At 41.8% G+C, this 17,584-nt stretch overlaps 1 protein-coding gene across 4 annotated transcripts in view; it reads right to left on the bottom strand.

The window, feature by feature from the left end:
• The window catches only part of FLNA (filamin A), a 96,828-nt gene that overhangs the window by 8,161 nt on the left and 71,083 nt on the right, over positions 1 to 17,584 (bottom strand). The window contains exons 7-33 of one of the 4 annotated variants that reach the window (XM_073639860.1): positions 17,391 to 17,468; positions 17,146 to 17,308; positions 16,550 to 16,750; positions 13,894 to 14,031; positions 12,713 to 12,839; positions 12,474 to 12,610; positions 11,692 to 11,885; positions 11,480 to 11,593; positions 11,255 to 11,398; positions 11,049 to 11,172; positions 10,670 to 10,830; positions 9,836 to 9,926; positions 9,574 to 9,743; positions 9,366 to 9,483; positions 8,853 to 9,115; positions 8,113 to 8,710; positions 7,860 to 8,033; positions 7,604 to 7,766; positions 7,358 to 7,518; positions 6,515 to 6,685; positions 6,282 to 6,405; positions 6,032 to 6,188; positions 5,120 to 5,309; positions 4,656 to 4,679; positions 2,032 to 2,279; positions 1,318 to 1,407; positions 21 to 123 (exon numbers count right to left, since the gene is read on the bottom strand). In XM_073639860.1, the coding sequence (XP_073495961.1) occupies positions 21 to 123; positions 1,318 to 1,407; positions 2,032 to 2,279; positions 4,656 to 4,679; positions 5,120 to 5,309; positions 6,032 to 6,188; positions 6,282 to 6,405; positions 6,515 to 6,685; positions 7,358 to 7,518; positions 7,604 to 7,766; positions 7,860 to 8,033; positions 8,113 to 8,710; positions 8,853 to 9,115; positions 9,366 to 9,483; positions 9,574 to 9,743; positions 9,836 to 9,926; positions 10,670 to 10,830; positions 11,049 to 11,172; positions 11,255 to 11,398; positions 11,480 to 11,593; positions 11,692 to 11,885; positions 12,474 to 12,610; positions 12,713 to 12,839; positions 13,894 to 14,031; positions 16,550 to 16,750; positions 17,146 to 17,308; positions 17,391 to 17,468 (4,426 nt within the window). The remainder of the gene's footprint in view (positions 1 to 20; positions 124 to 1,317; positions 1,408 to 2,031; positions 2,280 to 4,655; positions 4,680 to 5,119; positions 5,310 to 6,031; positions 6,189 to 6,281; positions 6,406 to 6,514; positions 6,686 to 7,357; positions 7,519 to 7,603; positions 7,767 to 7,859; positions 8,034 to 8,112; positions 8,711 to 8,852; positions 9,116 to 9,365; positions 9,484 to 9,573; positions 9,744 to 9,835; positions 9,927 to 10,669; positions 10,831 to 11,048; positions 11,173 to 11,254; positions 11,399 to 11,479; positions 11,594 to 11,691; positions 11,886 to 12,473; positions 12,611 to 12,712; positions 12,840 to 13,893; positions 14,032 to 16,549; positions 16,751 to 17,145; positions 17,309 to 17,390; positions 17,469 to 17,584) is intronic. The other 3 variants (XM_073639862.1, XM_073639861.1, XM_073639863.1) reach the window with 3 other exon arrangements.

The raw sequence follows: 17,584 nt of genomic DNA, 5'->3' as shown, positions 1-17,584 counted from the left end.
GATATGACAGATGTTTATACCTGTGATCTCTCCTTTTTTGATAGTGAAGGGAATGACCAAGTCAAACGGTCTCAAGCCTGCAACATCCAGTCCATTCACTCCCATCACAGGGCGATCTGTAGCCTAAACAGAAGGATTCATACGCGAGTGAACATTTAATGAGCGCGTGAAAAGGGAAAAAATTATACATACACATAAATAAATGGAGGGGACATGCGTCGATGAGGCAAAACTAACCAAAAACTCCAATGCAAGTTCATCAAGGTAGAAGAAAAAAAAAAAAAATTCTAAACGCAACAAAGTGTTGAAAGTTAACAATTTATCATCGCAGCCTTGTTTACTGTGGATACCATTCAGAAGCAGTAAATTGCAATTACTAGGTGTAGGACCCATCACATCACCAATGGCAGGTTGAGCCTCCCTTTGTCCACCCCTTCAGGGTAAAATAGGGTACATTTGGTACATTTCAGGAGAAGGGGAAAAAAAAAAAAAAAGTAAAAAATTGATGAACGAACAATGGAATTTAGGATTAGAAATAAATGTAACATGGAAAAAACACAAAAACCTATGAATGATTGCATGATGAAGTCTTTGCAGTAAGTTTATCCAAAAACTTGGCAAACCTGGACACATGAATTCTGCAAGAGACCATTACATATTTCTGAACACATGGAAAATAAAAAAATATGGATGAAACGGACGGATGGATGCAGAGTGTTAACACTTTCCTGCCACCAGACGTTTGGTGGCTGGTTGGAAATCTGACAGACTTAATGAGATGTTGGTAGTAAGAATGGGAAGATGTGGCAGACATCCGGAATTTATAAAGCGGAGAGGTATGAGCCCAGCCATACGACCCCCATAACCCACCCCCTCCCAAAATTTTATCCCAGTTGAGACTGAGGAAAAGACCATATCTGGAACAATATACACAGGGAAGGAACTTTCCTTGGAATTCGTCTTGTGTTGTCACAGCAGAAGCAGAGAGAAGGTATTCACACTAGTGACCCTATACCAGCAGAGCACTGCAGAAGGCAATGTGAGTGCTGATGGCACATGCAAAACCCACACATGCAAGCAAAGCGCTAAACCTACAAGGACAAACAAGTTATGCCTATGCAACCCCATTTGCAATTACACGGCAGCCTCCAAAAAAAACAATTGTGTTACAACTAATAAAAAAAGACTGGGTGCTTGAGCTACGAGCAAGATTTGGAGAGCGTTTCAAATTCCAAAATTTCTTCCCTGTCCCATAGTGTTCCAGGATGTTTTTTCCCCCTCCATGAATAACACAGTTACTGTTAAAAGACAGGGTACCCAGGGTTGCTGCATGCCCGGGTATGCGTAAGGTGGGGCTAACTGCTGCTGAGCCATCTGCTGAGGCATCATTTGCTCGCCGTCCAGAGCCTGCGTTGGAGGTGTAAAAACACATTAGTCACATACTACAACTAAAAATTCATCAAAACATGTGGGAAGGGACTCTTTAGACTAAATATTTTGAGGACTTGTATATTTTGTGTGTTAAATTTACCATCTGCATTATATTCCAATGCTTTAAAGTCGGATCCATTATGCTTGAATATTTCAGAAACAAAACTCCAATATGCCCCAATAGGGCGTTTATCATGAGCAGGGCACCAGATCATTTTTTAAAAAAATATTGTATTGTCTTATTGATTTACTGTAAAGTGTTACAATTTTAAGGAGTACAGCGCTTACAAGCTCTTTGTTATACAGCTGGTAAGTGCTGCTCTGAAGAGGAGCAGATCTTCCGATGCTGCAGAGGTAGCGCTGTTCCTGCTTGGAGAATCAGAAAAAGTAGGGGCCAATGATGCCACTTTAAAATGTTAATCAGGAGCGCACCTCCCCACAAAAACTGAAGGCTGGGGATCGGTGAACTACTGAAGAATGATCATAGGAAAAACCCCTTTCAGGTTTAAATTTCTCATTTACATATTAAAACATTTTTTATTTCCAAAACTTAAGAATTTATATCTTAAAGTGCAAGAAATGCATTTACTCCATACTTACTGTAACTTGGAAGGGGCTGTTCGGGATGTGCTCCCCACCGAAACGCACACAAATGACATATTTGCCAGGTTGAGGGGCAGTGTAGAAGATATCAAAAGTACCATCTTCATTTTCTACAACATCTACATCCACTTCTGTGCCATCTGGTGTGCACACAGTACACGTCACTTTACCCTTGCCGGCCGCCTTGGCATCAACTGTTATTACAGTCTCTTCACCAATCTGGATAGTGGGTCCGATGCCAGCACCTGTGCAGAACCAGGATGTGGGAAGGTACATTGTGAGGAGGAGAAGAGTTTTACTTTATTTTTAGCTACTTCCATGCACCACCACTAAGAAGTTGCAGATATATATATTAAAAAAAAAAAAAAAAAAAAAAACACCTAAAAACTAACATTCACAGCCAGATCCCTTCTGTTCTACAAGAAGGCTCAGTTCTCAGGAAATTTTATGCTCAAGATAAAAAAAAATTGTGAGAGATTCAGCCTCACAAAAATGCATCATCTTCTGCTTATGTCCAGCACTTTTTACAGGGGAAGTGACAAGTTTGGATTTTTTTTTTTTGTCATACTAGTTACCTCCCTCTACCACTAAGTGGACACCTTCAAAGGTGGACAGATCTGTTAAAACTTTAAGGACCTACTAACGTGAAAACAAACCAAATGGTTTGTGCTCACAAAATTAAAACCCTAAACACCAGTGGTCCAAAATCCTAATGGTGGAGGTCAGCAATGAAAATGCTAAAGCTCCCAACACCTGTTGAGAGTGGAGGAGCAAAAACACTTGCAGGATACTGATCCAGTAGACCATGGCTGCTGACCCAAAGCCCTGCGAACCTCCTACCTGCAGCATCCCCAGGGCCTCCGACTGGTGCCCGATACAACATCATGCGTTGCCACAATGACAACTTTGTGCCAAGCCTAAATCAGAAGAGGTGTCGGAGATTATACAGTTAGGAAGGTGGTCATATGCTCTGGTGGCCATGGACTACAGACGTGGCTGCTGGACCAGGGTCCGGTGAATGTTTTGTCATCTCTTGTTGGATGGCTGTGTCTACATGGGTCTGTTACGCTGCAAATTTGCACATGAAAAACCTGCTGCGTATTCGAGTTACCAGCAATGTAGAGGAGATTAGGAAATCCCTCAAGACAAGCTGCAGATTTAAAGTCCGAATTACATCAATTCATGCCACATTGCTTTTTTTTTTTTTTTGCCTCTGAATCAGTCCCATGTGGCCAAGTCCTTCATGTGCATGTGACACAAATGGCAAAAGTGAGTCCAATTCCACAGTGTAAAAAAAAAAAAAAGTATAAATCAGAGTAGTTTGTGCAACTTTAATATACAGTGTATTGTGAGTTTTTGGTAACGTGACAGGATCAACGTTCCCTCCAGAATTGGTGATCTGTGGATTTGAGCAGTTACAATTTCCTGAGTGAGTGACTTCCCAAAGAACAGAACATAAAAGAGCAGGAGAGGGTGAAAGAGGGTGCAGAGCAAAGTGAAATTAGAGCTACAGTTACAGGGTCAAAGATTGAGGAGCCGTACAAAGCAGGCATGCAAGTAGCAAATCAGAAGAGAAAAACATGCAGTAAGGAACCCCCACCCTAAGTCAAGTCCTACCCTTCAGTGTTGGGAGTGTGGTCTGATCCTAGCAGCTTTTTAGAGTACATGACCCCCATACATTGGCCTGTACAGAATCCGGCCTGTTATTTCCATCCTAAAACAATGGCCTCCACCCATTTATGGCAGATGTTTGTCTTGTAGTAATTAAAGGCACAGGCTCAAGGCCAATATGGAAGCTTGCCAGTATATTAAAAACTTCCACCATACATAAGCATGCTTTGCCAGCTAGACGTGATCAATGATGAGCCTTAAAGGTGAAGTTTTCAGCAGGTTCCACGTTTTGTCAATGTCATACTTGAGCATCAGTTTAAAAGTCTATTGTCAGACTGTATAGACGTGTAATCCGGCTCACCATACCACACTCCACAACCCTGCCGTATAGCATATCCAAAACGATGAAGTCTGAGGTCCAGACATACCACCACCGAAATGCGGTTAGACCAGTTTTTTTTTTTTTTTTTTTTTTTTTTTAAGACACTACTAAAAAGATGTCAGAAAGAGCCAAACCAAAGACTAAATTAGGGCACGTTGGTAGGCAATGACAATTGCAGTTATATAGAAGAAGCGCATCATGCCTACAAGAAAAGCCACCTTCCCAACCGTACGGATGTTTGGCCTATTCACAGCTGTTACATTTGAAGCCAAAAGAGAATGCAACCATCATTGGTAATCTATAGGATTTAGGTTGGTGCATTGAATAAGGAAATGGGGGAAGGAGAAAGAAAAAAAAAAAAAAAACACTACAGCTAGGCAAGTGTACAAGAAAGGCTGGTAATCACTGTAGGACCACCCACCCACAGAATGAGCAACTTCTGTAAAGCTGCCTTTCTAACCGATCCATGGAAATTTCAAGGGAAATGGCTTTTGGCATGCTGACCTATACCCAGAATAACACCTTGTAACAGCTGTGAATGTCCAGACTGACTGCCATAAGGATCAGAAAGTTAATATCGACTCAACGGGGAGAGTAAAATTTTAGTCAAGACTAGCAAGCGGCTTACCTAGCCCGTGACCTCCAATTGACACTGAGGTGAAAGGGCAAAGAGCAAGGAAAGGCAACGTGAGACAAGGTGACAATGTGAGGGTAAGGTGCATAACAAAATTACACATCAGCAGAGATACATTTCACATCTTGACATGTTATGCCATATACAGTGTGCAGAGCTAAGAAATGTGTACGTAAGAAGCAGTGAGGAGAGCAACGGGACGAGTCCTAGAGGCATTCCACGCTCTACCCGGCACTACGCCAGGCTGTGTACACAAGTCTGACCTAGATCGACAGCACATTGGCACCAGCACCGCAAAGTCCTGTGACAACTGCATCATTTAATTCAGTGCAGTGTCATCTCGGCCAACTATACACGCTGCTTTATTCCAGACTTCACTGGTTTTTAAAGTAAGGACACAAAGTAAATGAATGTGCCTGTGGAATACCTTCTCCAACCAAGCAACCCACGAGTCTCACCTGTCACTGTGCATTTGCTGGCATCGCCTGTCGGTACAGCACGGATGCGGTAAGGTGAATATGGGATCTCATCACCGCCATATTTGATGAGAATAGTGTAGCGCCCAGTCATATCGGGCACGTAGGAAACCGTATAGGTTCCATCTTGGTTGTCACGGATAGTGGCCTTCTTGGGTTTGCCTTCAGGATCCTGAAATTAGGGATTTAGCAGGCTTTAATGATTAGCTACTAGAACAGTCACATCATTTTTTGCTACCAGAGACCCTAATTCCAGCTATGTGTCACTTACTGGGCTGCTTGATACTGTTTTCTCTGCTGTAGCAGTGGTCATAATGCTGAGCTGTGTATAAACCCGCACACACCACTGATTGGTAACTTGCTGCCCATGTAAAGTGTACTCAGAAAGCTGCCAATCAGGGCTTGGGGCAGGGTTACACAAATTAGCTGGACTACCAGGCATGTGGAATTTAGTCCTGCAGTGATAATCTCTGGCTGATAAAAAACACTGATTTGAGCAATGTCTCTCGCTATAGCTTCAATACAGTCTCTCTGCCCCTACATCATGCTCTCCGATTACATAGCAAAAACCTGCTGACCGATTCCCTTTAAGAACAAAAGGATTAGGTGTATTGAAATCTAATATCCCTGATCTCTGCCCTCAAGATCTCCTAATAAAATCAGATGTCAGCCAGCCTTGCATGACATTCATAAAGTGTGTATGATCACTTAGTAGCCTTTCCAGTGCATAGGCACTTGTGTGTTAAGGTCAGGGTTTTGTGCAGATTAACCCTTGCACGTGCATCCAGACTTATTGCTAAATGTCATCTTTTGTCTTTCGGTGCATACGATAGGTACTGTACATACTCATTACTTTAACATGTAGGGAATGTCTCTACAATTTACAACACTTACTGTTATCTGAACAGCAAGAAGCCCCTCTCCAGCATCCTTGGCATCAATCGTGAACTCCACAGGTAGGCTGGCAGGGACGCCTGTTGTGTTCAATCCTGGGCCACTAGCCTTTACCTTACTGGCATCGTGAGTGGGCAGAACCTTTACTTTGAATGGACTGCAGAGAAATATAGGGATATTAAATATTCTTCCAGCATAAACTGACAAACACAGTAAAGCAATCTGCAATATGGAGTTACTGTGAACCAACCTGCGTGGCACTTCTTCATCTCCATACAGAACCGCAATGTTGTATGGTCCCTCACGGCTAGGCACATAGTTAACGCTCTGAACTCCATCTCCATTGTCAACAATCTCCACTGGTTCGACAATCCCTAAAAGCAAAATAAAAACACATACAGGCACGTTAAAATTCCAACCAAACTGAAAGTAGAATATATAACCTAAAACAGCGTTTACATATAAATGGTTTCAGCGCTTTACCTTTAGGGCCTTGAACCTTCACTTGCAGTGGGGCAACGCCAGCTTTACTAGTGTCTACACTGAAGGATTGGGGAACATTTGCCCTTACAAGTCCTGGGCTCAGTCCTGGACCCGAACACTTCACCTTGCTGCTGTCAATGACATCAGTAACAGGAACCTTGAAGGGACTGCCTGCAGCATCAGAAGTATTAGAGTTAGTGCCTTCATCTCATCTGGTCTCCTTTCAATTTTAAATTAATATTTTTCAAGACTTCTACAAGACAATCTTAGGAGTCAAACAGGACTGAAGAAAACCTCATATCATATGTGATCTATTTTACCTAAAAGAGCAATTAAAGGGGTATTACAGGCAGAATAATTGCTAGAACATGCCATTTTTTGTATCTCACTCCTCCCACACTGACTACTAGGAGATGAAAGCTGGAGGTGTTTGTAATCCCACTCTGCTTTGATGTACTATACAAAGCTGCAGAGAGCAGGGCTGTCTCATTACAGCTCATGAAAGACAGGGTTTACCTTTTGGGGGAATGTCCTTTTATTCCCCTTGTATGACGACACCTGCTTCGGCTTGGTCAACATGATGCAGGGGGAAATTAGACCCCCAGAGACAAGTCTCCAGTAGTCCCATTGGGCTTATTATAATTTAATCTTAACAAACCAATATCTCTACAACAAATGATTAAGACTAAAACTACGTTGTGTTCCACTCTGCAGCACTTCATGAACTGACAAGTTTAATATGCTACAACTGGTGAAGGGTCTTAAAGTTATATCCTAGCAATACACTATTAACTACCAAGTTCATAATGCCTTAAAAACACAATTACAATAGTAAAAACTCACCTGGAACCTGGTGTCCACCATATGTGACATTAAGGCTGTAAGTGCCAGGCTCGTATGGGATATATTCCACAGAGCAGCTGCCATCTTTATTATCTGTGCAAGACATCTTTGCCTCTGATGGGCCTTCAACAGCCAATCCCAGACCCCCTGTACCAGCACCCCTACAGAACATAAATAATATTAAGTCTCCACTTTGGTCAGACTGAGCGTTGTACCATACAGTGAACGTGTGATGCAAAAAATCACCTTGTTTCCACTGTAAATTTGTTGGGCATGTTTGTTGTTCCACTCTGGATACCAGGACCATGGACTCGGACTCTGCTTGGGTCACAACCTTCTGTCACAGGAACCCTGAATGGACTCTTGGGTACAGGGCTTCCGTTGTAGGACACATCTACAGAGTGAACACCTACAAAGACAGAAAACACCAATAAAATGATTTATACTAAGCAAATGCCATACAGGACCATCTATAAAAATAATGATAAACATAATCCCTCACCTTGCTCATATGGAGTATACTCCACTTTGTATGTGCCATCCCCATTATCCTGTACATAGGCTTCAGTGAAATTGCCAGAAGGATTGGACACCCTGGTCTTGACATGTGGCCCTCCACTTTTGGACAGGGCCCTGGCATCCACATTGAAATCTGTAGTTGCTTCTCTGAAAACTCCTGCAAGCAAAATATTAAAGCAATTGTAAAATTCACATCCTAACAGATGCTAAAGACATAAAATTGCTTGCTACTGCACCTTTTCCTTCCACTCCAGGTCCAAACACCTTAACACCAGATGTATCAATCGCTGGAGTCACTTGCAGTTTGCTGGGGAAGTTGGGCACCATTTGGCCGCCATATTTGATAGTTATGGTGTAAATTCCAGGGTAAAGTGGAATGTATGTAATAGTATACGTTCCGTCCCCATTGTCTTGGATATGTACCTCCGCCTGCATGCCAGTGTCCGATATAATTTCAATAGTCAACTCTGCGTTGCCAGCATTAGAACAGTCTACATTGAATTTGCCAGCTTCTCCAACCTGAGCATGTTCCAAGCCAGGGCCAGAACAAGTCACCTTGGTTGGGTCAAAGGAAGGTTCAATCTTCGCCTTGAATGGAGAACCAGGTATATGGGTGTCGGCAAAAAGAATATTGATGTTGTAGTCACCGGGTTCTGTGGGCAAGTAGGATACAGAGCAGGTTCCATCGCCGTTGTCCAGACACTCGATCTTTGCTTCACATGGACCTTCAACAGTCAAGCCGAGGCCTCCTTGGCCAGCGCCTTTGGTATCAATGGTGAACGGGGCAGAAGAACCCACACTGCCTCCTTTAAGTCCAGGCCCATGAGCCTTAACCTACAAAACAAATCATGAATTAGTTAAGCTAAGTAGAACAATTACTTTTAAAAGAAGCTTTCCAATTCAATGAATTTTGACCTTAAACACTCATGTATAACTAATGATCAAATTGTGCCAGACAACCTCTTTAAGTACTTACCTTTGAAGGATTAGTTGGTGGAACAGCTTCAACAGGGAAAGGACTACCAGGTACTGGGACTCCATCATATGTAACCTCCACTTCATAAGGTCCTTCTTCCCGAGGTATGAACTTAACAGTACTATTATCTGGACTCAAGCCCGGTTCGACTTTGCATGGAACAGATTTGTTGGACGGGCCTGTAATTTTTGAAGCCACTTTGCCTTGTCCTCCAGCACCTTTAGATTTCACTGTAAACTCCTGGTCTTTTCCAACTTCCACCTCTGAAGACAAAACATAAAAAAAAAATGTTTAGTACATGCAATGTACCAACAACCAGCCAAACACATCAACTGAAAAGGAATAGTTCTTGCATTACAAAAAGACATCTATACCAAAGGGACTTCACTTTTTGGATAAATTTAATGGAGTACATTTACAATAGCAGTTAACATGTAGGTCAATTTTGGCTTTAGTGTATATACTTTGTATAAAAACAGGACATTGCCACGTTCAGTTGTCTACAATACATACTGTCACCAAGTCCTGCAACTTTAATCTTGCTGAGGTCCAGAGTTTGACCAATATTAACAGGGAACGGGCTCTTGGGAATATGGTCTCCTCCGTAGGTCACATTTACACCAATATTACCCTGAAAAAGCAAAGATATAAAAAATGACTTGATATACACCTGGCAACAAAATGGGCAAACTTGACATCCATAAACCTTCTGAAGTTTTACCTGCTGAACTGGGGTGTATTTGACAGTATAGGAGTTGTCAGCGTTATCAATGACTTCAAAGTCCTTCACAGCATCTCCTTTGGCCGGCCCTGTAAAGTTCACATCTAGTTTTGCTTTGCCAGCTGCTTTGGTGTTGACTGTGAAATGAGTGGGTTTGCCAATTTCTACACCTAAAGAAAAAAAAAAAAAAAAAAAAAAAGTTTGAAAGTTTGCGATAGCCCCTCTAGGACTGACTACTCAAGTTCCTACTACTATGACTTACCACTCTTGTTCAGTCCTGGCCCTTCAGCCTTCACTTTACTGGCATCATGAGATGGGTCAACCTTAATACGGATGGGGCTCATTGGTGTGGCCTTAAGAAATGACAGATAAGGCATGAAATAAGTTTTTCTGGTGTTAAAATAATCTTGGCCATTGTAGCCAAAAGGAAGTTAATGAAAGATATTTTACAAGTGACTGCCCATGTTCTATAGGTATACTAGATTACCCATCTCCGGCACAATCCTGGGAGAAGCCATGTTGATAGTTTATCTTGTGTGTTGTCTGGTCATAGATTGATGAACTATCCATAAGATGGGTCATCAATATCAGTGGGCATCAGACACCACTGCTCATCTGTTATAGCTTTGGCCAGATGTAAACCTTTAGATAATCTGAACAGCATGGCTGCGCTCAATGTGTAGCAGCTGCTGCTAACTGCAGATTATCTGAACTGGACGCTACTGGCACACATTAAATGGAGTGGTGCTGTTAATGCCATCTGTCCGCTAGAGCTGATACCCAGTGACTGGTAGGGTTGTCGGACCCCCCTTCATTAGTTACTGATGATTTAATCCCAGGAATAGGTCATCTGTAAGACTGGACAACCCCTTAAATCCTTAAAATGTAGTGGGGCTCAGTTTTTTGACCCAATACCCATTTTCTTTGGACGTTCTTTATAAAAAATAAAAATAAAAATGCAGTATTTGTAGGAAGTAAGCTAATCTGGCTTGTGTCAATGAAAACGCAATTTTTAAGAATATGTTAAAAAGCAAGATTCAGTCCAGAACCAGATGCCTGAAAGTAAAGTACAGTTGACAGCACGTCTGACTAGTACCTGGCCAGCAAACAGAACCATGATTGTGTAGCTTCCAGCCCCCGGTGGGGTGTATTTCACTGTGAATGTGTCGTTATCATTGCGGATGATGTCAAAGTCGATATCTGCTTCAGCTGGACCCACAACTCCAGGAGCACATTTGATTCCAATGCTGACATCCCCTAAGGAAAGATTAGTACGGGACAGTCAATCACTAACTCCAGTCTTGGCAGAACATGGTAGATGACATAGCTGGAGAAGGAAACCGGCCCAGAATGACATTTTGTGAATGAATTTTTCACCACTTGTCACAAGACCCTCTTATCAGTGTCATTGAGGCTGCAAAGACACAAAGGGGGGGGGGGGGTACAGGAAACAGCATGCATTTTATTTTGCTCACCTTGTCCAGCTTCTGTACAATCCACAGTAAAATATGTAGGTTCATGAGCTTTCAAGCCAGTCTTAGCAACACCAGGTCCATATACTTTAACCTTGTTGGGGTGGCTGCCAGCACCAATAGTCATCTAAAATGAAAGGATTTATTTTGTTATTCAGACTACTACCTGACTTCAGATCACCATTAGATGGGTTTTGTAGTACACATACCCTGAAAGGACTATTAGGAATGTTCACTCCACCCCAGGATATCATTGCAGTGTGCTTCAATGGCTTCTTTGGTAAATAGCTGCAGCTGTAGGTGCCATTACCATTATCCTTAGTGGTAACGTCCACAGGGTTTCCTTCTGAATCCTAAAAAAAAAAAAATATCCAGAGTTATAAAAGAAGATCTGCAGGTGGGTGAATGCTTCCAAAGTTACGAAAACTTCTTACCTGCACAGACACTTTAAGGGGAGCCTTCCCTCCTTGTTTGGCATCCACTGTGAACTCTGCTGGTTTATTGATGGACAGTCCAGACTTCTCCAGACCAGGGCCATATGCCTTCACCTTCAGGAAGATAAAACATTTACACTCAGAGGTCACAACTATTCCTCCAAATGTAATGGACTTTGCCATGTTGGTAAGGCCAGTTACAACGTTCTTACCTTCTCTGGATAGAAATCTTTGGGGGCTGCTTTGATTTCTGCCATGAATGGACTCCGCTTGATATCTTCATTGTTACATAACACATGTACAGCATATTCTCCAGCTTCCAGGGGCCAGTATCGCACATCACAAGACCCGTCTCCTTTATCGTCACACTCAATCTTGGCTTGTGAAGGCCCTTCTACAGAAAATCCTGCAGAAAAGACATAAGATCAGGCATTAAATGAAATGTGGGGAGTGCGATTGCTGAGAGCTTGTGGTTAAAAACGGATTGTTGAAAAAAAAAAAAAAAAAAAAAAAACACAATGCAGGAAAAGTGATAAACTACTGGTCTGTAGTAGATCAACAAGACTGTCAGGGAGGCTGAGAAGCGAGGCAGAGGAGTTTGAGATAAATTAAACAATGGCCACTATAGCTAAATGTAGACACAAACTTTTTAAAGCATCTTATCAGCGAAATCTGCTTTTTTCTCCTCTTGATCTTTCACTTGTAAAATATATATATATTCACTGAAGACAAATTTTCCCCATTACTGAAACAGGAGATGACATTGTAAGTTTTCCTAAAAGGTCAATTGTGTGAATCCATAGGACATTAACACCACCAACTGTTATCTCCCATCTCAGTAATGAGAATATCGGCTCAATGAAGACAGATTTTACAAGTGAATTGAGAATAAATGATCAGTCCAGGTGGAGAAAGCAGATCTGATATTAAGAAGTTTATTTGCATGTTTATATTTACGGCAAAAAGATTACAGATTCCTCGAATTGTGACTTACCTAGAGTGCCCACATCATCCCCAATCGCTTCAACTACAAAGTCAGCTGACTTTCCAACAACGCCTCCTTCCAATCCGGGTCCCCACGCTCGTACCTTCTGATGGCCACATTCTGTGCCGACCTTAACCTCAAATGGACTAAGGATAAAAGAAAAGTATTAAAATCCAAATAAAATGTAATTTGCTCTACCAGCAAGTATAGATCTGCAGAACAGTTGTGTGAACATGCACATTACTAACCTCCTTGGGATGTTCTGTCCTCCCCATGTAATGGTCACTATGTAGTTTCCAGGAGTGGTTGGATAGTATTCAAAATAGTAGACGCCATCTCCCAAGTCCTTCTGTTTAACACGTTCCTCAGTTCCCTCTGTAAAGAACATTAAAAAAGACATTTGGAAAAGTTAGTTGGTGCTAAATAATCAGGTGTGAACAATAAAAATGTGGATATGATTGTAAAGCGTAGACAACTCTCCAGGATTCATGTAATTAACTGCAAGGCTTAGTTAGGATAGTCAAAATTTACATAGTGCAGAATCATCAATATTGTGCCACATGAATTAATGGCAGCACACAGCCTCTTAAATGCCTTCCACATGAAACCTGGGCATATACTTTATTTTACCAGCTTGAGAAAGCTTTAACGTTCGTTCCAGCTTGCATCCTTTTACCAGGTTTGTCGCTTTGAGAGGATCATACAGCAGGGGCAGATACTAATATTCCATCAGTCACCTATTCGGCTCCTTCCTGTAGTTTTGATCATTTACTTTGTTTAAAACCCGCCCCCCTCCACCAATTGCACCGCATGTGAAGAAAGTGGCCAATCAGAAAGTGGTCAGTGGTGTGGGCAGGGTTAGACAGAGCGAATCGCAGAGGACTAGAAGAGCAGTTGTCAAAACTACAGCTAGGAGCCCAGTAAGAGCAAGTACTAGAATCAGGATATCTGTCCCCATTTTATGCTGCCCTCTGATTGGAGAGCAGAACCCTGGTAACAGATTCACATTGAGAAAAAAAAAAGAAAAAAAAAGTTCCCATCAGAAGCTCAAAGAGGCCAGCAGAGGAATGGGAAGGGTTCCTCTCATGGGAGCCCTTAGGCAGCAGCCAATTACAGAAACTTGGAATTTGTGAAGGGTCACAGCTAAATGCTGCAGGCTGTTAAGACCAAAGAATTCTTGACAAGACAACCAATAGAGGCCCTAACATGGACCTAAGCTGCCATAAAGGAGACTGCAGAACTAAGGGATTAAAAAGGGCTGCATGGTATTCCAGCAACCAGCCAGGAGAGGGCATCTTACCAGATGTAAGCCTCATTTCTATACAGTCCCTGGAGACATTGTTTTACACGTACAGATTAGGAACTTCAGCATAGGAAAAAAAAAAAAAAAAAAAAAACAGGCAGGCATGTGTCCCAACATCTTACTCACTTGGTCCCTTGACTATAACTTTGAGTTCTCCACTTCCGGCTCCTTTGGTGTAGACCTTGAAGTCAGCAGTCTCCTTTACACGCACCCCCTTTGGCTGCAAGCCGCGGCCCACAGCACGACAGGCGGTAGGATTTGAAGCTACATCAGAAGAAGAAGACGACATTTCATTATAGAAAACCTTATAAAAAAAAGTTTTAAAAAATTACACATACACCAAACACATTTTTTACTTGCATGAAATAATTACGCCACAATATATTAGGGTTACAATTTGTACAGAATGTGGCTACAACTTATTAAAATCGTGTAAATCAGTTAAAAAAAAAAATAAAAATGATCCGTTTACCACACAACCCCAGCACACTGCATGCAGATATACCGTAAATCTTTCACGTCCCCCAAACTAGCAGAGAGGACGACGTAGCAAGAGACAGGAGAGATCCAGCAGTCTGACCACCTTCCCCAGATGAAGGCATGAGGGAAAGAGAAGGAAAGAAAATGAAGTCTGAAGTCAGAAGTCACCAGGCTCAGGGTAAAGGGGGCACCGAGCCTGGTACCAATAGAAGAGGATTGCAACAGCTTTAAATACAAGGTGCTTGCCAGTGAATGAACTACGACTTGGGGCTCCTTCAGATGTCAGTTTCTCAAAAAAGTTCAAGCCATGTATTTTACGTATAGAATTCAGGCTATGGTTGGTACATGGGACTGTTCACAGGTTTGTATTTTTGCTGAAGTGGCATGCATAAAATTACATGACATGTCTGATTTTTGGATCCAATGCAGTTAAAAAAAAAATAAATAAATAAAACAGCATCTGTGTGCCGTCTGTTTTTCATGGACTGTTGGAGGTTTCTTAAGCTTTTATCAGATTTTTTTGGGTCACCCAGGAAAAAAAAAACTAAACTGATGACCTCAATCAAATGCTGCTGAAAATGCAGAAAGCTTTGTGTACGAGAAATCACTGACGTCTGAATGAGGCCCAAGGTGCAGGAGGACAGGATGGAGGCAGTTTTATGCCATTGAAAATCTGTTTAGTATAAGAGGTCACAAGACTGAATGTACATTTCACACTTATAAAACAGAAATGTGGCAGGTACCAGAACAAATAACTGTAGCAGGACAAGACCATATATGAGAGAAAAAAAATTTAATGTATAGTTTTTTTTAGACCGGTTCATGCGTCCGACATTCAGGATTCAAGCAGAGCAGCGTGGGGACTGGCCATGGGTCTTTTGACCTGAATGTTGCCTCATCTACCCATGCAGCTGTTGATTTCAGGTCAGGAGACCAGCAGCCGGTCTAGACATCATGGCCTGGATTAGGATTGGCTAATCTCAGACGTGTGAAGTCAGCCATGCAGAACATAACGCCGCCTTAACAGGTCTACTAATTGTTAGGATGAGAGTTTTATCTGGCAGATTTCAAGCAGAAATTTCTGCAAAAAAAAAGAAAGAAAAAAAAAGCTGTGCCGGCTGCAGAAACCAAGCCCAAATTTTGCAGTTGATGAACAAGTCTGTCCATTAAGTGGCCATTGTACACAGCACAAAAAAAAATTTAGAACTGGAATCGCATGCAGTTTTTATGGCTTTTCTTCTCTATATAGTTTTAGGAAACAAATCCCAGAAAAGTATATGGGGAAGATTCTACATCTCAATCCAGCTGGACTCCCTTCTGGTTTTGGCTCAAACTGCATGTGGGATTCCAGTACTAATGGGGTAGTGTGAGATTAGATCTAGTGTGAACATGCCTCTGTTTCTTGTATGTCTGCCATCTTAGACCTCAGTTCACATTGTCTGGTTTTTTGACTTGTTTGCATTCTGTGCAATTTAAGGGTGTGGCATGCCCTTTGTTGAGCTGATTGGTATATATGTAGCTTACCACGGGCCTAGGTGGTCTGGAGTTGGGACCCGGTCCTATTTGTCTACCCTTTTATATGCATTACTTCAACTTTGATATACAGTAAGGTTTTTAATATAGGCAGTATAGGTACCGTCCCAATTTAGGGTCACCTTGTCGCTGGTGGGACGGCTTGTATACTTTTTTTGATCAAAAATAGTTCACTAAGTACCCTATATTTATTATGCAACTTTGCTTTACATTTATATATAATTATGGTAGGGTATGAGATATATTTTTGTCTTGCTTCTTTTTTGCTGAGATTAGATCTAGCAGCGATGCCTGCATGTATGGGATAACCAGGCAGAGGCAGACTGCTCATTCCTAAAAAAAAAATGTATCCTTGCCATTCTTCTATCAGCAATGTAATAGAAATTACCTACATATAAATCCTCACTTAAACACTAGGGATTCTGGATCTTTATGTGGATTAAATTGGTTTACTAGGGCGTATGATTATCAGGAGTGTTCTCCTGATCTCGGAGACTACCCAACTTTTATTATAATCACCCAGCCTTGGCTTCCCCTAACAAAAATAAAGTGTTTGTCTAGGGTACCAGGAGCACAACCCAGAGAAATCAGATGATCACCTTAATTATAAAAGGTGAAACAACCCCCATTTAGTGATTTTTTTCCCCTCAGCCAGCTAATGTAAAATGCTTGACCTCTAATATAGGAACCAGAACAATGGAGCCACAGGGCTTGTGTGTAGAGAGCATTAAATGGCTAGACCCCATGTCAGACCTGCAGAAAGTCTCACCTTGGCCAATCGTAACTGTGTAGGGGCTTTTTGGAATCTGGACTCCCCCAAATGTAATATAAATGGTATAGACTCCTTCCAAGGTGGGTTTGTAGGTGCAACGGTACGTGCTGCTGCCCTTATCCTCCAGCAACACTTCTGAGGTATCTTTCTTTCCATTTGGGTCCTGAATGGTCACTTCTACCTCTCCAAGACCAGCACCTGGAATAAAGCAAAATAGTCTTATTAATATTTTAAGTCTTAGTATGGGAACTGCATATATAGGAAGAAGTGTGGTGCAAAAAAACACTATTGTCACAACTGTTCTTAGACATGCTGTAGAATACACAGTCACCACCTAATTCCACACCCAGACTTCTTGAAAACAGCCCATAATCAGAAGCGATTGTGGAGAGCTCAGATGGATTGTTAAAGCAGACAGCTGGTTTAAAGATGCCCAAGATTAGGCCGCCTAATAGATGAGCTGTTAATCCTGAAGTCTATTGCAGCCAAGTGCCATATGCAGCAGGTCAGAGCTGCGCCTACAGCGGCTTCAAAGGACACACAAGTCAAGAAAAGAAAAAGCAATGTTTATCTAGTCTAACTAGGCATTTTACCTGCAGTGAAGATCTCAAAGTAGGTGGATTTGTTTGCAATGTTTCCGCAGGGCTCCAGACCAGGTCCTTGTGCAGTGACTTTACTAGCATCCCCGTGAGACTTGTCCACAGTCACCTCAAATGGGCTCTTTGCAATATGCTGTCCAGCAAAAAGGACAGTAACCTGAAAGAACAAAACTGGCATTAAAAAAAATTTACTATCTATATATCAGAGCTGAGGATGCAGAGTCCCAGCAATATCTTACCTTGTGTAAACCAGTCACTTTAGGAATATAGTAGACAGAGAAGGTTCTGTTCTTGTCATTGTTGGCAGTCACTTTAGCCTAAAAAAAAACAAAAAAAAAAAACTACATTTTTATGACTGGATGTGAAATCTGACAATCATGAAACAATTTAGATAGATTTGTGGGACTCCAGTCCATTAACCAGGTCAGTAGTC

Source organism: Phyllobates terribilis, unplaced genomic scaffold (assembly GCF_046119375.1).
Source record: "Phyllobates terribilis strain yellow unplaced genomic scaffold, ASM4611937v1 Scaffold_7__3_contigs__length_470593459, whole genome shotgun sequence".
Taxonomy (NCBI): domain Eukaryota; kingdom Metazoa; phylum Chordata; class Amphibia; order Anura; family Dendrobatidae; genus Phyllobates; species Phyllobates terribilis.
The sequence above is the reverse complement of the archived record's forward strand: the minus strand, read 5'-3'. Positions and strand labels throughout refer to the sequence as shown.